The sequence below is a fragment of the Zalophus californianus genome, chromosome 11 (assembly GCF_009762305.2).
Source record: "Zalophus californianus isolate mZalCal1 chromosome 11, mZalCal1.pri.v2, whole genome shotgun sequence".
NCBI lineage: Eukaryota > Metazoa > Chordata > Mammalia > Carnivora > Otariidae > Zalophus > Zalophus californianus.
The window spans coordinates 42,229,892-42,251,560 of NC_045605.1; the positions used below are offsets into that span (position 1 = coordinate 42,229,892).

General features: G+C 36.2%; 1 protein-coding gene across 6 annotated transcripts in view; it reads right to left on the bottom strand.

The window, feature by feature from the left end:
- The window catches only part of NAALAD2 (N-acetylated alpha-linked acidic dipeptidase 2), a 113,355-nt gene that overhangs the window by 13,712 nt on the left and 77,974 nt on the right, over nucleotides 1–21,669 (bottom strand). For 4 of the 6 annotated variants that reach the window (XM_027578078.1, XM_027578076.1, XM_027578081.1 and 1 more), the window contains 2 exons: nucleotides 10,856–10,973; nucleotides 8,395–10,053 (listed from right to left, as the gene is read on the bottom strand). In XM_027578078.1, coding sequence (XP_027433879.1) covers nucleotides 9,919–10,053; nucleotides 10,856–10,973 — 253 coding nt within the window. In that variant the 3' untranslated portion in view covers nucleotides 8,395–9,918. Of the gene's footprint in view, nucleotides 1–8,394; nucleotides 10,054–10,784; nucleotides 10,974–21,669 lie in introns of those variants that run through there. The other 2 variants (XM_027578080.1, XM_027578077.1) reach the window with 2 other exon arrangements.

Here is a 21,669-nt window from a genome sequence, read left to right on the forward strand (position 1 = left end):
AATTTGTTTCTCTAGAAATATGCTTTGTCTTTCTCAGCATTCAAAGTACTTACTACAGCAAAGCAGTCAAAACTAAGTTTATTATACACTTGGTAACTAATCTGACAGCTTAAACTCAATATGGGAAATAGAAAATACTATTTTTTCTTGTTCACTACCTTTGCTAGTATAAAGGTAGTGAGGTCCTAAGAGTTGAGCTTTTATTTTTTTTTAACCTCTTATCTTGAGATAATTTTAGATTTATAAGAGTTGCAAAAAAAGTACTTAGAGAAGTCTTATTTTCTATAGTAATCTTCGCCTTGTATTAAAATCTTAGGAACACGTACAAAACTAAGAATTAGTACAGTAGGTACAATACTACACCTAAAGCAGAACATTGATTTTGACCATCCTTTTTTAGTGGAACACTTGAAGGGTAGTTCTTAAAACCTACCCTAGTTTTCTTGTAATAATTTCAGACAGTAACTTGTAAACCATTAAAAATAGAAATTGAAATCAACCTACCTTAGAGAGCTATGTTTATATAGGTCAGTGATGTAACTTCTTGTAACCAGATACTGGCAAAGGACTAATGATCTATTTTATCATTTTATGCTAGAGATTTTAATTCTTATTAAGTGTAACTTGTTTGGTTTTCTTTAGACAATTCTTTAACCATTTAAGGGTGAAGAAAACCTTAAAGACTTGTTGAAAATATTTTAAGATGACTTTGGGGTATTGCTCTGCCACTCCTTGCTTTTTAAAAAAAAAGCCATTCCCCAATCTGAAACTGCATGACACCCACAATAAATTTTTAAAAGCTCATTTATGAGTTCTGTTACCAGTTTTAAGGCATTTGATTACATAATCTTTTTTTTTTATAACTACCAGGTATTTGTAAGTTGTCAGAACCACTGACATTAACAGGGTTTTGTTTGTTTTCATATTAATTTTGATTAGGCATTCATATTTGGTATCATTTTTATTCTTTTGCCTATATGATAATTCTGTGGCCTCTGATCTGAAATACAAGCTAAGTCTAGCTTGTTTTTAGGTTTTGTTAATATTTCCTTTCATTTATTTAAATTGTTGAGTTGATAGGCAGTTGATTTTTTTACCTGATTGCTTCCTTCCTGCCTAAGTATCTTAGAACTTAAACTCATATGGAGTTGTTGCATGACTTGCCTTTTTTATTTAGGTGTAGATGCCTGGGGCTTTATACATAGTATTATCTCTGAAGTACTGAGCTTGCAGTGTTTTTCTTCTGCACAGTTACTATTTGATTTTAAGTTTTTATATAGTTCTTAGTTTTGAAGAATTCCTTCAAGAACAGTTTCTCTAAAGGGCATGTTTTAATTAAATGTTAATTAATGACCTTTCTTAATTTTCTAATTTAGTAGGCCACCTTTAATGTCCATTAAAGTGAAATAAAACTTCCAGCCTTAAACATTTTTATGTTGATTAAAAATTGTGTCAAAAATAACTTGGTTTCTATTTCTCTTTGATCAAGCAGGTATACTGCTCAAATGATTGGATTGTTAAATTATCTTTAAGACTTTGCTAATTGAAATAAGATTACTATTAAGCCTGGAAGAGGGAAACATCTGTGAACCTGTAGTACTTTCCTGTCACCTCCACAAATGAGACTAGATGAGTGTAGTAGGGTTAATGCCTTTAAAACAGTGTGATCCTTTTGTTCAAATGCTTATTACAGTTTACAGTTCCATATTCATATTTTATTTGTAGGATTGATTTGTTAATGTCTTTATACTCATAGACTGACAATAACCTTGACTGTGTTTTGGCCAACTGTAGTATCTCCATTTTCTAGTATAGTACTTGGTATATTGATTGGCTCTTGTACATATCAAGATCCACAGCCCTTCTTATGAGCCACTCACTGTTCTAAGGATTTTAATGAATGTGAACTTAATCCTAATGATAACTCTATGAGGTAGGTTCTATCAGTATATTACAGGTAGGGAAAGTGATTTATTGCATAGATTAAATAACTTGTCTAAGTCAAAGCTAGTGAGTTTATAGAGAGTAGAGATTTCAAGCTCAAGCACCCTGGCCTTGCGTTCTGTGCTTTTAACTACTCTGTGCCGCTTTTGTCTGTCAGTTGAGTTAATAGGTTCCATAAAACATTGGCACATAGCATGGAAAATTGGTAACACTGTGTTTGGTCACCAGGAACAAATTTTTAGTTTCGTATGTTTTGTTAGAAAATAAGTTTATAAAATAAAATATGTAGTCCTTTTGTCTGGGGGTTTTAGTTATAATAATAGCTGGATTACAAACTCATTATTTGTGATTTGACAACTCTTAGATCTCTAGTTTCTCTCAACAGCCTCCAAAGAAGTTTCAGAATCCTCAGTTTCAAAAACAAGTTTCCATTGTCTTTTTGATAATGGTATGTATCCTGTATGTAGCTTTACAGATAGGAATTCATAACTGCATGTTAGAAAAATGTGTAATGAAACAGCATCAGATTTGTCTTTGTTTTCCCCATTAGTATGAGACCTGCTTAAAGCAATTACATAATTTAAAGTGCCTGCAACATAAGATGCCTGCGTAGGAAAGACAGATAATATTGTAAATATAGGACAGATAGCAAGGGATCATTTCATCTTCTGGGCTAGGCCAGTGGCTATCAAAATACCATTTCTAGACTAGCAGGATCAACGTCTCGGAATTTATTAGAAATGTAAATTCTGGGTCCCCAACCTCAGACCTATAAATCAGAAACTCTGGGAATGGGGCCCAATAATTTGCAGAAAAATGTTGATGTACAATAAAGTTTGTACTAGCAGCATGGAAGTGTGATTAGGCTTGCAGTCTTTTTCCTCTTAACTTAATTTCTTTTAAATTTACTCTTTGCTTTAGTACAGTTTTGGATTTAAAGAAAAACTGAAGATAGTACAGACAGTTCCCATATATTCCACATCCAATTTCTCCTATAATTAACATCTTACATTAGTATGATACGTTTGTTAGAATTAATGAACCAGTATTGATACATTTTATTAACTAAAGTCCATACTTTATTCAGATTTCCTTAATTTTTACCAGATGTCTTTTTCTGTTCCAGGATCCCATCTAGAACACCACATTACATTTAGTCATCATGTCTTCTTGGGCTCCTCTTGGTTTTGACAATTTCTCAGACTTCCTTCAAAACCCTAACAGTTTTGAGGAGTACTGACTGGCCAGGTATTTTGTAGAATGATCCTCACTTGGGATTTGTCTGGTGATTTTCTTAGGGTTGTATTGAGAAAACCACAGATGTCAAGTGTCGTTCTCATTGGTTAGGTATTATGGGTACATACTGTCCAATAAAAGATTGTTCAGGCTTACACCCTGAATATGCAGTATGTGCCACCCAAACCACCTGTACTGAATCCCCTGTATGAAAGAAAAGTTCTTTGCTGGAAGAATGGGGAAAGAACGCTGCTGGGTGACAAAACAACGTAAATTCACCACAGACTATCTCTTCCTTGATTCTGTTGTTTCAGTGATTAAACAATTTAGTTAGGCATGGCATATTCTTAAGATGGAGGAAAATGTAAAGATTATATGTGTCACCAAATAAAATCCACAAATTATAAACATTTGCTACATTGGACTTATTAGAACTAATGGGTTTCTTGGAATTACAACTGTGTGTAAAACTTTAAAAGGCTCCCTACTAATGAGAGCTAGATTCTAATAACAGACTGATCTCAGACTGCAGACTTCATATTAGAGGCCAACTTGGACTGGTTTTGATACCTTAAGGATTCCTTCCAGGACACTCCCCCATCTCCATAAAACTCCTTAAATTATTAGCAGGAAAAGGCAGAGGGGAGGAACAAATTTAACTGAGCAGAAAGCCAATATGAGGATAAGGGATATTAGAACTGAAATGTATTCAGTTAGGTGGAATTCTAGTTCAGTTTTTCGGGCAGATAATTTAAAACCATCAGGAAAAGTGTCTAATAACAGGACTTTATAATTCACTTGTGATTAGGTTAGAAGATTACATAAATTTTGCAGGTGAGGCTTAGGAATTTAGGTATCAATTACAAGTAATTCAAAACTGTAGACCTAACTATAGCTAACTTTTTATTCTTCAAGAGTTTGGCAGCTAGAGGTTGCCAAACACTTCAAGTGTTTTGAATAGCTTTTCATTTAATTTTAGAACATCTCTATATGATTATTTACTATTACTCCTATTTTACTGATAGAAAAGCGGAGGCAAAGGAAAACTACATACATTGCCTCAGGTCACATAAGTAGCAAATGGTGAAATTGGATCTTAAATTGAGGAACTTTGATTCCTAAGTCCTTAAACTCTTTAGCATGAGTTTAAGTCATCTAAAGACATCTAAGTCACCATGCAAAACCTAAAATTATAACTGCCATTTGCTTATTAGTCTTTTCTCAGTATCAGATGACCAAATTATCATGAAAAGATAGTGGGTTTTCAGTTTTTTATTCAGTGGAGCCACTGACATACTTGGTAAGGACCTTTAAAGGGCAGGTGGGCAATTGAGAAGTAGGGATGGAGTCTGCAGGACTGAATGAAAGTAATAGGCTCTGGCAATGAATTTAATTTGTCTTGTAAAGTCTTGTGCATGTAAGTTGGCCTTACTATCATCTGGACTTTGGAACAACTTTCTGCATCTCTGTATACTTAGATATGGATGATTGAAAGGCTAAGTACATAGGCAAATAATGTCACTGTAACGGTGAAAGAAGCATTAAAATTATTGGTGTGTTATGCAAACCAACTCTCTTTCAATTATGTGAAACTGGATGGGTTCTCATTTGTGAAAAGTTAGGGAAGATGTTCCATCAAATTACAAAGGAAAGACTTTTTTTTAAACCTGAGCCCTAAGAGTATTTAATGAATCAAGAACCACATGTAAAATTATGTTATAAATAATAGGGCCCTTCTTCCAAAGGGAGATCTTTAGCATACATGGGTGCTTTACTTTTCATGTATTATGTTTTGCCAGATAATCTTGAGACTAGCTGAGTTTTAGCTCTCTTGATAGTTTTTCTCCAAAAAGTCCTGAGTTTGGTAGGTATGAAATTTACAAGTTTTGTTAACATTTTTAATAAGATCTAAAAGTTGGTAAGCATCTTCAGTATTGTGTAGCCATCCGTTTGCTTAATTATTTCATTTAACAAAAACGCTTTTTAGTGACTTCTTTGTGCTGATGATGATTGACCAACTACACAGGCCTCTGCTTTTAAGGAAAGTTAAAGTCTATAACATGTTAAGTTGATACATTTATATATCGTAATACGGTTGCCATTGAAGCAATAATTAGCACCTCTATCACATAATTATTATATTTGGTAATTATTTTTGGAAGTTGGAATAATTTTTAATCTCTTAGCAAGTTTGATGAATTTAATAACACAATTTGTTGTTTTTATTCATTGTACTGGGCATTATATTTCTAAGGCATATTAACTACCTCTTACAAATTTGTACCCTTAAACTACATCTGTTCTTGACCCCACAACCTCTGTACCCAGCTAACCACCATTTTATTTTCTGTTTCTACAACTTTGGCCTTTCTAAATTCCACATATAAGTGACAGCATATAGCTGTCTTTGTCTTTCTCTATCTGACTTATATAATGTGCCCTAAGTCCATCCATGTCACAAATGACAGGATATCCTTTTCTCATGAGTGAATATTTGTGTGTGTGTGTGTATGTATGTGTGTATATACATAACTCATTTTTTTATCCATTCATCTCTCAGTGGACACAGGTTCTTTCCATATTCTGGCTGTTGTAAATAGTGCTGCAGTGAACACGGGGACGTACATATCATTTTGAATTAGTGGTTTCATTTTCTTTGGATATATACCCAGAAGTAGAATTACTAGATCATGTGATAGTTCTTTAATTTTTTTAAGGAACTTCCATACTGTTATCCAGAGTAGCTGAACCAATTTATATTCCTACCAACAGTGCACAAGGGCTCCCTTTTCTCCACATCCTTGCTGCACTTGTCTTTTTGTTGCTAGCCGTTTGAATAGATAGAAGGTGCTGTCTCCTTGTGTTTTTTTGTGTTTTTAAAGATTTTATTTATTTGTCAGAGAGCAAGTGTGCACAAGCAGGGGGAGCTGCAGGTAGAGGGAGAAGCAGGCTCCCCACTGAGTAGGGAGTCTGATGAGGGACTCGATCCCAGGACCCCAATCCCAGGATTGTGACCTGAGCTGAAGGCAGACTGAGCCACCCAGGCTTGTGGTTTTTTATGTATATATATATATATATATATATCTCAATTTTTTATATATATATTTTTATTAAAATTATAAATAATTTTTAGCATGAGTTTTTTAGAATATTTAAATATATTTAGAATTAGTATTTAGAATTTTTAAAATATAAAAATTATTAAATTTTTGTATATATATATATATATATATAATATCCCTCCTTGTGGTTTTAATTTGCATTTTCCTGCTGATTATTGAAGTTGAGCATCTTTTCATGTACCTGTTGACCATGTGGATGGACATCTTTAGAAAACGTCTGTTTAGTTCTGCCCATTTTTTGGATTCTTTCGTTTTTTTGTATCCAGTTGTAGGAGTTCTTTATATGTCTTGGATATTAACATTTTATCAGATATATGATTAGCAAATATTTTCTCCCATTCTGTAGCTTGCTTTTTCATTTTGTTACTTCTTTTGCTGTGTGAAAAACTTTTAACTTTGATATTCCATTTATTGATTTTTTTGCTTTTGTGTGTGCTTTTGGGGTCATATCTCAAACATTTACTATGATCATTGTTGAAGAGCTTCTTCCCCATGTTTTCTTCTAGTTTTATTGTATCAGGTCTTATGTTTAAGTCTTTGATCTGCTTTAAGTTAAATTTCTGTGAGTGGTAAAAGGAGTCTAATTTCATTGCTCTGTGTTTATTATCCATAATAAGTTTTCCCAACACCCATCTGTTGAATTGTCCTTTCCCCATTGGGTGCTCTTTGCTCCCTTGTCAAATATTAGTTGACTTACATACGCAGGGGTTCAGTTTTTGGCTCTCTGTTCTGTTGACCTGTATGTCTGTTTTAGTGTTGGCACCATGCTGTTTTTAATTACTGTAGCTTTGTGGTATAGTTTGAAATCAGCAAGTGGGATACCTCCAGCATTGTTCTTTTCCCTCAAGATTGCTTTGGCTATTTGGGGTTCCATACAAATTTTAGGATTGTTTTTCTATTTCTGTAAAGAATGCCATTAGTATTTTGATGGAGATTGCATTGAATCTGTAGATGGCTTTGGGTACTATAGACTTTTTAATACTAACTCTTTTGATCCATGAACACGGGATGTCTTTCCATTTGTTTGTGTCTTTAATTTCTTTCATCTAAGTCTTACAGTTTTCATTGTACAGATCTTTCATTTCCTTGATTAAACTTTATCCTAAATAGATTGTTTCTGATGCTGTGCATGGGATAATTTTTTTTTTAGATATTTCATCCTTAGTGTATAGGAATTATTTCTGTACATTGATCACGTGTCCTGCAACTTTACTGAAATCACTGATTAGTTCCAGCAGTTTTTTGGTTTTGTCTTTGGGATTTTGCATATACAAAATCATGTAACTGCAAATGGGACAGTTTGACTTCTTCCTTCCTGATTTGGATGTGAGGGAACACTTTCAGTTGGTTTTTTTTTTTAAGATTTTATTTATTTATTTGACAGAACACAAGTAGGCAGAGCGGCAGGGAGTGGGAGAGGAAGAAGCAGGTTTCCCGCTGAGCAAGGAGCCCGATGCGGGGCTCAATCCCAGGACCCTGGGATCATGACCTGAGCCGAAGGCAGACGCTTAAACAACTGAGCTACCCAGATGACCTTCAGTTCTTGTCTCTGTTGGTTTGTCGTACATGGCCTTTATTATGTTGGGGTATGTTACTTCTATACTCAGTCTGCCAAAAGTTTTCATCATGAAAGGATATTGCATTCTGTCAAATGTACAGATGATCATGTCATTACATTTATGTGATGTATCACATGTATTGATTTGTATATGTTGAACCATCCTTGCATTCCAGGGAAAAATCCCATTTAGCCCCAGTGTGTAATCTCTTTTATGTGTTCTTGAATTTGGTTTGCTCATATTTTGTTGAGAATTTTTATATCTGTGTTTATCAGGGATATTGGCCTGTAGTTCCTTTTTTTACGTTTTGTTTGTTTTTTAGAGAGGGAAAGCGTGCATGTGAGCAGGGGCTGGGGGAAGGCGAGGGAGAGAATCTTAGGCAGCTCTATGCCCAGCGTCTGTGTGGGGCTCGATCTCACAGCCCTGAGATCATGACCTGAGCTGAAATCAAGAGTTGAATACTTAACTGACTGAGCCACCCAGACACCTCTTTTTTGTTGTGTTCTTATCTGGCTTTGGTGCCAGGATAATGCTGGCCTGTTAAGCACAGTTTGGAAGTATTCCCTACACCTCAAGTTTTTGGAAGAGTTTGAGAAAGATTGGTATTAATTCTTTGAGTGTTTATTGGAATTTGCCAATGAAGCCATCTGGTCCTAGATTATTTTTTGTACTTGGAGGTTTTAAATTATTGATTCAATCTCTTGCTCATTATGGGTCTATCACATGTTCTTTTTGCATTTGATTTGGTCTTGGTGGGTTGTTTCTAGAAATTTGTCCATTTTTAGGTTATCTGATTCGGGCATAGGGTTGTTCATAATAGTCCCTTATCCTGTGTATTTTTGTAGTACCAGTTGTATGGTCTTTTTCATTTCTAATTTTATGTCTTTTTCTAAGTCTGGCTAATAAAGTTTTGTCAGTGTTATCTTTTTGATGAACCAGCTTTTAGTTGTACAGGTAGTTTTTTTCTGAAAGATTTTTTTTCTGCTTTGGTTTTATTTCCTTCCTTCTGCTACCTCTACACTTGTTCTTTTTATACTTCTTAGAGGTACAGTTAGGTTGCTTGAGATCTTTGTAATTTCTTAATATATGCATTTAATACTGTAAATTTGCCTCTTGACTGCTTTGCTCTATACCATATTTGATGTGTTTTGATATAATTTATTCTCATTTTTATTTTTTGACTCATTGTTTAGAAGTGTGTTAGTTTCCATGTAGTGGTAGATTATTCTAGCTTCCTCTTGCCGATTTCTAATTCTGACCACAATGGTATCATTGTGGTCAGAAAAGATAGTTGGTAAGATTTCAAAGTTTGCTGAGATTTGTTTTGTGCCCAGTCATAGGATCTGCCCTGGAAAATGTTCATGTATGTAAGAAAAATGTGTATTATACTGCTCTTGGATGGAGTGTTCTATATATGACCTTTAAATCATTTTGTTTTTGAATATGTTTTGGTTCAATTCCAATATTTTCTTTTTGATTTTCTGTCTGCATGATTTATGTTCTAATAGTATTAAAGTGCCCTATTAAGGTATTGTTTATTTCTCCATTTAAATCTGTTAGAATTCTTTTCATCATGGTGCTCTTGATGTTGGAGGTGTATATATTTGTGATCATTCTTTCTTCTTGATGTCTTTGTTTTTTTATCATTATATAATGACTTCTTTATCACTTGTTAATGTTTTTGGTTTGAAGTGTATTTTTTCTGTCATAAGTATGGCTACACCCACGTTTTTTGGTATCCACCTGCATGGAATATCCTCTTTTCCTATGCTTTGAGCCTGTGTATGTCTTTAGAACTAAAATGAATTTCCTTTAGATAGAGTGGAGTTAGGTTTGTTTTTTTTTTTTTCATCCAGGCACTCTACCCTTTGGTGAATTCAGTCCATTATTAATTACTCCTACCATCTTATTGTTCTTTGCTTTCTAGTTGTTTTTATCTTCCTGTGTTTCCTTTCCCTGTTTCTACTTTTGGAAAGTGGATTTCCATGGTAATTGGTGCAGTCTCCCCGTTTTTTATGTTTCATTACTATATTTTTGCTTTGTGGTTACCAAGTGGCTTACATAAAATATCTCATAGGTACAGTACTCCTAGGGGAAGGCGTTTTTAAGAAATAGTTCGAGCACATTCTGTAACAGCCTTGATTAATTACACTGTTCTGCCACATAATCACTTGTTCTGTTCTGATGATCATCTGTTGATTAAAGATGATGAAAACAAAATAAATTGTGAAACAATAACTTGCAAAGGTTACTATAGTTGACCCTTAAACAATGTGAGGGTTAGGGGTGCCAATCCATCATGCAATCAAAAATCTGCATACAACTTCACTCCCTAAAAATTAACAGCTGATAGTCTGCTGAGCAGAAGCCTTACTGATAACAGTTTGACCCATTTTTGTATATTATATGCTGTATTCTTACAATAAAACTAGAGAAAATGTTAAAATCAAGAAGAGAAAATGCATATACAGTACTGTATTTATGAGAAAAAAATCCATGTATAAGTGTATGTGTGCTGTTCCAGACCCATGTTGTTCCAGGGTCAATTATATTTTTAACTTTGTAAGAAACTAACAAATTCTCTTTCAAAGTGTTTGTACTGTTTTACATTTCTACCAGCAATGTCTGAGAGTTCCAGGTTCCTTGCCATATTTTATGTAAGGGAATTTTCAGATACTTTGTGTTTCTGCCCCATGATTGGAGGTTTTTTGTTTTAACACTTCGGTGATGAAGTTACGAATTTTTAAAGAGCCAAAAAACCTCTTTACAGATGGACAGGATGGAAGTCTAAAATCAAAACATGACATGAAAAGCAAGATTATAGAATCCTCTGGCATCATGAGTTATTAAAATACAAGGAAGAATTTTATCCTCAGACTTTCAGTAACACTTTAAATGGTTAGCCACTTGGCTGAGACCTTACTATAATACTTCTGTCAGAGTCCCTGCTGCTGCTTGAATTGTAAAGGCTGCAATAGAAATATGTTTCTTTACTTCTGTCCAGGCTGAATGAGGGTCTTCTTTATTTTCAATATCAAACATAGCATCGTAGATCCCAGGAAATGATTCTCCAGCATATTTGTTGTGTCTACTCGGAGCAAAGATGATGTGCCTAACAGAAGAAAACAGATGGCAGGTTGAGCTAAAGAGTGTACATAACATCACATTTTTTATGCTTCTTGAATTCATTCCCTTTTGTTAGACCCCATCTTAAGAATACTGTCTCCTCCTGGCATTCACTTTTTTTTTAATTCCAAAATGAAGACCTATAATTGATTTAAGATAATATAACAGTATAAAATTTTAAGCAAAGAAATCTGTGCATTCACTAAGACTTAGTCTCATAAATCATGTTGCCAACCCATAGAAATGGAAGAAAGTGTGTTCTTGTAAGTTGCGTACATCAGTTGTCTGATTGCCAGCAGATACCCAAACAGTGGTAACAAGTATGTTTTATGGATATATTTACTGAGAGAAGTGTGTTGCGTTTTTTAGAGATTCAATAAGAATAACACTTGTTCCCAATACTCTTTAAAAAAATCAGTAAATAAGCTTGTATTCCCAAAATATAAATGAGGATAATGAAGTCCATTCCACAAAGATAAAGCAGTGTATATGAATTGCCTGCAGACACATTTAATTACCTGGAGAAATCAAACTACTTCTCTTTCCAAAAATTGGAATTCTGCCTTCCAGAAAGGGACGTATTTTATTCAACACTGTTATCAGGAATTAGGCCCAACAGTCAAATCCTGCAGCTTCTTCAGGATGTAAATCTGTCTCTGAGACTCAATGTGAAACTATGTAAGTATTAATGATTAAATAGAAATTTATAATGCAAATCATTTAGATTATCCAAAGTACGTCAGGATTTATTATTTTTTTAGTTTTTTTTATTTGACAGAGCAAGAGAGCACAAGCAGGGGGAAGGACAGAGGGAGAGAGAGAAGCAGGCTCCCTGCTGAGGGCTTCTGTCCCTGACATGGGGCTCCCCCAGGACCCCTGGATCATGGCCTGAAAAGAAGGCAGATGCTTAACCAACTGAGCCACCCAGGTGCCTCAGTACATCAGGATTTATTGCTTTTGGCTTTTAAATCTTAACATGTCCTCAAATGGATCGTCCTCATTAAAACCAGTATATGTGCTGAACTGTTTATAAACATTGATATTCTGACCTATACATGAATTAGTACAAATAAAGTTTGTAGCTATTCAGGTGTATACTTTACTGGAGAACTGTAAAAGCAGAGTATAGTGAAAATAAAGATAGATGGATACAAGGATTATAAAAACCTAGTTTGAACCTGGCATCTCATAGTCCTGTGGTCTTTCACCTTGGTTAAGTTCTTAGGTATTCTATTCTTTTTGATGCAATTATAAACAATTATTTCTTTATTCCTCTTCTTGATAGGCCATTATTAGTGAATAGAAATAAAGTAGATTTCTGTATATTGATTTTGTATCTTCACCTTGCACTGAATTTGTTCATTCTAACAGTTTTTTGGTGGATTCCTTAGGTTTATCTATATATAATGTCATGTGCAAGTAATAATGGTTTTACTTCCTTCCAGTACGGATGTCTTTTTCTTGCTAATTGCTCTGGCTATGACTACCCATAGTGTGTTGAAAAGAAACAGCAAGAATAAGCATCCTGGTCTTGTTCCTATCTTAGAGGAAAAGCTTTCAGCCTTTTAACATTAAATATATTAGCTGTAGGTTTGTCTTATTGGCCTTTATTGAGTTATATTTCTTCTACTGACTTTGTTGAGTTTTAATAAAAATGGATGTTGAATTTTGTCAGATGCTTTTTCTGCATCTATTAAAGACTTTTATCCTTCATTTGTTAATGTGATATATAACATTGATTTGTGGATATTGAACCATCTTTGTATCCCTGGAATAAATCCCATTTGTGGTACTGTGATCTTTTTAATATATTGCTGAATTCGGTTTGCTAAGTTTTATAGAGGATTTTTGCTTTTATGTTCATCATATTGGCTGGTAATTTTCTTTTGGCATCCTTGTTTGATTTCCCTAGTAGGGTAATGCTGGCCTTTTAAAATGAGTTTAGAAGTGTTCCCTCTTCTCTTTTTTGGAAGAGTTTGAAAAGGATTGATACTGATTATTTTTTCAGCGTTTCATAGAATTCATTGGTGAAGCCATCTGGTCCTGGACTTTTGTTCGTTGGGAGGTTTATGATTACTAATTCAATTTTCTCACTAATTGGTCTATTCACATTTTCTGTTTCCACATTTCATGATTCAGTTCTGGAAGGTTATATGTTTCTAGAAGTTTGTCTATATCTTCTGGGTTGTCCAATTTGTAGGCATATGACTGTTGACACTAGTCTCGTATTTCATGGTATTAGTTGTAATGTCTCCTCTATTTATTTGAGCCCATTCTCTTCTTGGTGAATCCAAGGAATGGTTTATAAATTTCATCTTTTCAAACAATCAGCTCTTCATCTTACTGAACTTTTCTTTTGGCTTTTTAGTTTCTATTTCCTTGATTTCCTCTTTGTAATTGCCTTCCGACAAAACTTTGGGTTTTGTCGTTCTTCTACTTCCTTGAGGTGTGATGTTAGGTTGCTTGAGAGTTTTACTTTTTTCAGAGATGTAGGGTATTCATTGCTGGTGACTGTTAATCTTAGAATTGCTTTTATGCATCTCATAAATTTTGCCATGTTGTAAGTTCCATTTTCATTTTTCTCAAGGTATTTTTTTGTCTTTTGATTTCATTGACCTATTAGCTGTTTAGTAGAATGTTAGTTTCCACCTATTTGTGAATATTCCACTTTTCTTGTAATTGATTTCTGGTTTCCTACCACTGTGGTCAAAAGAAAAAAAAAGATGTTGGATGTTTCATTCTTCTTAAATTCATTAAGACTTGTTTTCTTTGGCATAACATACGACCTATCCTGGAGAATATTCCACATGCACTTGTAAGAATGAAGAATGAGTGTTTTGCTTTTGGATGGAATGTTCTGTATATATCTTTTCATCTCATATGGTCTGATGTGTGATTTTTTTGTTTGGAAGCTAGCCATTGATGTGTGGTATTAAAGTCTCCTCCTATTCCTCCTATTGTACTCCTATTTCTCTTTTGGTCTCTTAATAATTTATATGTTTAGGTGCTTTTATGATGGGTACATAAATATTTACAAATGTTATATCCTCTTGTTTGACCCTTTTATTATTGTGTAATTTCCTTCATCTCTTACTGCTGTCTTCATTTTGAAGTATTTTGTGTGATACTAATACAGCTATCCCTGCTTTCTTTGGCTGCCATTTGCATTCTCTATCTTTTTCCATGCCTTCAGATGTATTCTGTGTGGGTCTTTACATTTGAAGTGAGTCTCTTCTAGGCATGATATAGATAGGTCTTGTTGTTTTATTCATTCGGCCACTTTGTCTTTTCATTGGAGCATTTACTCCATTTACATTTAAAATAATCCGTATGTACGTACATACTGCTATTTTGTCAGTTTTCTTGCTGTTTTGTAGTTCTCTTGTTCCTTATTTTCTTGCTCTCACCATTTGTGGTTTGTTGGTACAGTATGCTTAAATTTTATATTTCTTGTATCTAGTACAGGCTTACCTCATTGTGCTTGAAAGATACGTTTTGTTTTTTTTTAATTGAAGATTTGTGGCAAACCTGCATCAAGCAGGTCTTTTGACACCATTTTTCCAACTACAATTCAGTTATTCTTGTATTTTAAACTATTTTATTGGAATACATTTGGCAATACAGTGTTATTAGTTTCGGGTGTATAGTAGTAATTTGACAGTTACATACATTAAGAAATGCTCACTCAAGTAAGTGTAGTCACCATCTGTCACCAAAGTTCTTACACTATTATTGACTATATTCCCTGTGGTATACTTTTCATCGCCGTGGCTTATTTATAACTGCAAATCTGTACCACTTAATCCCCTATTTTGCCCATACGCCTGCCACCTTCCCTTCTATCAACGACCAGTTTTTTTCTTGGTTCATTTGTTTTGAAGTGAAATAGTATGATATTTGTCTTTCTCTGACTTATTTCACTTAGCATAATACCCTCTAGTTGGGTGCATCCATGTTGCAAATTATTTCATCTGTCAGTGGACACTTAGTTTGCATCCCTATGTTGGCTGTTATAAATAACACCAGTAAAATAAGGACACATATTTGTATTTAAGTATATATACATTTAATGTTTTCAGGGTTTTTTGGGTAAATAGCCAGTAATGGAATTACTGGATCATGTAGTATTTCAATTATTTTTTTTTTTTTAAGATTTTATTCATTTATTTGACAGAGACACACACAGCGAGAGAGGGAACACAGCAGGGGGAGTGGGAGAGGGAGAAGCAGGCTTCCCGCCGAGCAGGGAGCCCGATGCGGGGCTCGATCCCAGGACCCTGGGATCATGACCTGAGCCGAAGGCAGACGCCCAGTGACTGAGCCACCCAGGTGCCCCAATTTTTAATTTTTTGAGGAAACTCCATACTGTTTTCTCTAGTGGCTGCACCAATTTGCATTCCCACCAACATGCACGAGGGTCCCTTTTCTCCACATCGTCCCACACTGTCTCCAGCACTTGTCTTTTTGATGCCAACTGTTCTGACAGTTGTGAGGTGATACCTCAGTCTTGATTTGCATTTCCCTAATGATTAGTGATGGGGGCCACATTTTTTATGTTTCTTGGCCATGTGTACTCTTTGGAAAGATACATATTCAGGTTCTCTGCCCATTTTTTAATCGATTATTGGGAGCTTTTTGTTGTATCAATTATGTATTTCAGATACGAACCCCTCATTGGATAGATCATTTGCAAATATCTTCTCCCATTCAGTAGGTTGCTTGTCATTTTGTTGGTTTCCTCTGCTGCACAAAAGCTTTTTAGTTAGATACTCCCAATGGTTTCTTTTTGCTTTTGTTTCCCCTGCCCAAGGAGGCCTATATGGAAAAACATTGCCAAGGCCAGTGTATTAGAGATTGCTGCCTAGGTTGTTGGGTTTTTTGTTTTTGGAGTTTTATGGTTTTAGTTCTCACATTTATTTAGGCATTTAATCCATTTTGAGTTGATTTTTGTTTGATGTAAGAAAGTGGTTCATTTCATGTTGCTGTCCAATTTTCCCAGCACCCACAGTTTATTGAAGAGACTCCATTGCACAGTCTTGCCTTTTTTGTACATTAATCATATAAGCATGGGTTTATTTCTGGGTTCTCTATTCCATTCCATTAATCTGTGTGTCAGTTTTTCTGCCTGTATCATACTGATCACTAAAGCTTTGTAGTATATCTTTAAATCTGGGATTGTATATACCCTCCAGCTCTGTTCTTTCACAAGAATTGCTTTGGCTATTTGGGATGTTTTTTGTTGTACAAATTTGAGTATTTATTCTGATTTTGTGGAAAATGCTGTTGCTATTTTGATTGGGATTGCATTTGTTTTTATTATGTTCCGTTTTAGAAATATCTAATACTTTTCAGAGTACAGATCTTTCACCTCTTTGGTTAAATTTACACACAGGTATTTTATACTTTTTGAATCAATTGTTAAAGGAATTTGCTTAATTTCTCTGCTACTTTGCTAATAGTATATAGAGACGTAATAGATTTCTGTGCATTGGGTTTGTATTGAATTCATTGGTTCTCATTTTTTGGTTTTTACAGGTTTTCTGTATGTATTACCGTGTCATCTGCAAACAGTGACGGTTTTATTTCTTCCTTACCAATTTGAGTGCCTTTCATTTCTTTTTCCTGTCTGCCGCAGCTAGAACTTCTAAGACTATGGTGAATAAAAGTAGCAAGACTAGGCATTCTTGGGGCACCTGGGTGGCTCAGTCAGTTAAGCATCTGCCTTCAGCTTGGGTCATGATCCCAGGGTGCTGGGATCAAGCCCCATATCGGGCTCCCTTCTTGGTGGGAGGCCTGCTTCTCCCTCTCCCACTCCCCTTGCTTGTGTTCCTGCTCGCTCGCTCGCTCTCTGTCAAATAAATAAAATCTTAAAAAAAAAAAAAATAGGCATTCTTATCTTTTTCCTAATCCTAGAGGAAAAGCTTTCAGTATATCTCACCGTGAGTATTAGGGTATGTGGTGGTAAGGTCTTTATGGCCTTGCTCTAAACCCACTTTACTAACAATTTTTTATCATGAACAGATTGCCACAGCCACTCTATATAATCAGTCAGCAACCATCAACATCAAGGCAAGACCCTCCACCAGCAAAAAGATTGCTGCTAGCTCAAAGCTAGCAGCTGCAGCTAGCTGATGGTTAGCATTTTTTAGCAATAAATTAAGTCCATTTTTTTTAGAAATGCTTTGCACACTTTACAATATATTATAAACATATCTTTTATATGTACTAGGAAATCAGGAATTTCCTTTGACTTGCTTCATTGCAGATATCTGTGACCTACCGTGCAGTATATCAGAGGTATACCTATGTACCTTTTGGTTTGTGGTTACCATGAGCCTTACATATAACAATCTATCGATTTAAAGTGGAGTTTTATGAATGTTATGTTTAACTTTGAAGGCATTCTAAAGCTCTCCCTTCTTACTCTTACCACCCCATCACCAAGTTTTGTTTTCGATGTCACATTTTACTTCCTATTAATTTTGTGCATCCCTTATTGCACTTACTTTTTACAACTCTTGCCTTAACCTTCATACTGTTTAATCCATTACTTTTACTATAATGTTTATCAGTAAAATTTTCACTCCGTTTTCTTGTTACTAATAGCACCTTTTCTTTGCAGCTTTTAAAGAACTCCCTTTACCATTTCTTATAAGACCAGTTTAGTGGTGATGAATCCCTTTAGCTTTTGTTTGGCTGGAATAGTCTTTCTCCTTCAGTTCTGAATGATAATGTTGCAGAATATTCTTGGTTGGAAGTTTTTTTTCCCCCAGCACTTTGACTATATCGTGCCAGTCCTTTCTGGTCTGCAAAATTTCTTCTGAAAAATCTGCTGGATACCTTATGGGGGTTCTTCTGTACGTAACAAGTAGTTCTTCTCTTGCTGCTTTTAAGATTCCTTGTCCTTGACATTTTAATGATAATGTGTTTTGGTGTGGATCTCTTTTGGTTCCCTGGATCTGGATGTTGGTTTCTTTCTCCAGATTAGGGAAGTTTTTAGGCCCCTTCTCTCCCTACACTGGGAATGATGTTTTCTATTAAGTCCCTTAAGCTTTTTGGTTTTTTGTTTTGTTTTTTGTTTTTCCTTGCTCTGTTAGAGTGAACTCCAGTGCCCTGTCTTTGAGTTCAGCGATCCTCTCTTCTTCTTGTTTGCTGTAAACCCCTACTGTATTTTTCAATTCAGTTGTTGTATCCTTCAGTTCTGTGACTTATCTTTGGTACTTTTCTCTTTTTTCAGTTTCTGTGTTCATCCATTCTTCTTCCAAGTTTAGTTAGCATCTTTATGGCCATACTTTTAACTCTTTATCAGGTAGATTACTTATCTCTGTTTCATGAACTATTTTTCTGAGATTTTACCTTCTTTCATTGGAATATATTCCTGTTAATTCATTTTTTTTTTTAAGCTTTTATTTTATTTATTTGACAGAGACACATGGAGAGAGGAAACACAAGCAGGGGGAGTGGGAGAGGGAGAAGCAGACTCCCCACTGAGCAGGGAGCCTGACGTGGGGCTCGATCCCAGGACCCTGGGATCATGACCTGAGCCGAAGGCAGACGCTTAACCGACTGAGCCACCCAGGTGCCCCAATTCATTTTTTTTTTAAACTATGTGTTGGTTTCTATATGCATCAGATGAAACAGCTACCTCTCCCAGTGTTGAAGTAGAGGAACCTTTTCATTTAACCTTGCTGTATCTCGTTTGTTTCTCAAATTTTGTGATTGTCCCAGCAGCCTGTTTTTAACAGCTCCTGGTAGTTGAGGGTGTGCCAAGACCTATCACTGTACCAAAGGGAGGGGGAGTAGCTCAGTCAGGACTTAATTCAGGGTGATTAAAAGCTGCTGCCTGAGGGTTTGGCTTCCACAGTATGCACATATGTATCATCTTGTGGGAGCTAGGTGGATAGGGAGGTGTCCCTTAGACACAGTAGTAAAAATTGGGGCTCCAGCTGGGTAGATAAGTTGCTTACTGGAATATACCAGCAAGCTGTAATAAGAACACAAGGATGGTATTGCTCCACCTTACATGGTTTGAGAGCATTTCCATAGGTCTCTAGAAGAGTGCCAGATCTGAGGCCTGCCCTGCAGCAGGTTGAAGCTCCAGGATAAGTAAATAGGCTCTTTTACAAAAGGAAGAGGATATGTGTTTCAGTCTGCTATCTGGAACAGGCAGTGAGAGCACAAAAGATAGCGCCTGCCCTCCAATGTCCTTGGTAAGGTTTACAGTTAATCCTTAGATGTATGTTTAAGTAGAAGCCTGCCCCTCAGGCTGTAGCCATGATGATAAACTTATAAGACCTCTTTCACTGGAAGACTGAGCTGCTTGGGTCTATTGCCTGTTTAAGACCTTTTTCACCATGGTTCCAGTCTTATGGGACCTGTGAGCATTGCCCTGCTGGCCACCAGAGCCAGGCAATGTACAGGTGTGCCGTGGCAGCAGCTGCAAAAATCAGGGTGCCCGACAAAGGTATAACCTCCTTTTTGCGATATGCCATCAAACTGGGGCAGGGCAGAGGGGGCAGTGTAAAGACTCTTTCCATCAGCCATAGGCCCTAGATGTATGCCAGACCAGAAGCTTTCTCCTTAGGCCAAAGCTCTTGTACAACCAAATAGGTGTTTTTCTTAGAAAAAACTCAGCCTGCTATCTGTACAGTACCTTGGTACAGTCTCATGGCACCCAGGAATGCAAGCCCCTCGGGTTCCAGAGCCACACAAAGGGCATCCCTGGGCAGCAGCTGTAAACACTAAGTACAAGACACAGGTAAAAAGCTGCCTTCCAGGAGATACTGGTGCTCTGGAGCTCAGGAGAGGAAGAACACGAAGATGGCACCCACCAGCCTGTTACAGGTGATGCATTAAGATGAGCAAATGAATCTTTCACATGAAGTCTGCTTTTCAGAGGGCTGCTTCTGCACTGGACCCTGTGGCAAATGAGTCCATGCAAGCCCTTTAGGAGCTGTTTGTTCACTGTAGCCCTTTGGGTCTCTTGAATGTGAGCACTGTTGGGTTTCCATAGCCAGATGTTTTGGAGGCTTATCGCTCAGGTGCAAGTCTTAAAAGCTGGTTGTACCCTGTTTGAGGTATGAACCCTTCACTCCTTAAGGGAGAAATTCTGGGTTTGTAAATTCCCTCCTCATTGTGGGTTGTGTGCCTGGAGATGGGTTTATGGCATGATTAGTTCTTGGTATGGCCTTTTTCTTGTTTGATATGAAAGAATTGTTCAGGTAGTCTTCAGGTCTTTTTCAGAGGAAATTGTTCCATATGTAGTTATAGCTTTTAAGTGTGTCCAGGGGAGGAGGGGAGTTCAGGATCTTCTGACATTGCCATCTTGTACTGCCCTAGCTTTAGAATATAGCCATAATATTCAGTTAATAATTCCAAATATATTTTCAAAATATAGTGCAGTCTTTAACTCTTCGACCCTGAAATCCACATACTGATTATATAGATACTAAGACAAAAGTTCTAAAGGACACAGGCAGTATTTTTACTAAAAGTATATGGGGGAAAAAGCAAATTGAATTAAAAAGTCAACAGAGTTTAAAAATTATACATCCATGCGAGACAGTGGAACACTATACACCAGGTAAGAAGAGCTAAAACTACATATACTGACATGGGAAGATCTCTTAAGATAGATTGTTATGCAAGTCAGGAAACGACAGATGTTGGCGGGGGTGCGGAGAAAGGGGAACCCTCCTACGCTGTTGGTGCGAATGCAAGCTGGTGCAGCCACTCTGGAAAACAGTATGAAGTTTCCTCAAAAAGTTAAAAATAGAGCTACCATATGACCCAGCAATTGCACTACTGGGTATTTACCCCAAAGGTACAAAATTTGTGATCCGAAGGGGTACATGCATCCCGATGTTTATACAGCAATGTCCACAATAGCCAAACTATGGAAAGAGCCAAGATGTCCATCGACAGATGAATGGATAAAGAAGATGTGTTATATGGATACAATGGAATATTATGCAGCCATCAAAAGGAATGAAATCTTGCCATTTGCAATGACATGGATGGAACTGGAGGGTATCATGCTGAGTGAAATAAGTCAATGAGAGAAAGACATGTATGACCTTACTGATATGAGGAATTCTTAATCTCAGGAAACAGAGGGTTGCTGGAGTGGTGGGGGGTGGGAGGGATCTGTGTGATAGACATTGGGGAGGGTATGTGCTATGGTGAGCGCTGTGAATTGTGTAAGACTGTTGAATCACAGACCTGTACCTCTGAAATAATACATATATGTTAAAAAAAAAAAAAAGGGAAAAATGAAGAGGGGGAAATCGGGGAGACGAACCATGAGAGACTATGGACTCTGAGAAACAGAGTTTTAGAGGGGAGAGGGGTAGGGGGATGGGTTAGCCTGGTGATGGGTATTAAAGAGGGCAGGTACTGCATGGAGCACTGGGTGTTATACGCAAACAATGCTCATGGAACGCTACGTCAAAAACTAATGTAGTGTGTAGTGATTAACATAAATTGTTATGAAAAAAGCAAGATGCAAAATAAATGGTCCCATTTATGTAGCTATAGATGAATAAATATATAGATATATACACGTCTATATGAAACATTGATTTTCTTTAAAAAGAATAGCAAATGGCTGGGTGTGGGTTACAGAAGGGAATGCTGAAGGAGCATGGCCCCTTTTTATCTTACAAGCTTCTATAGAGTCTGCA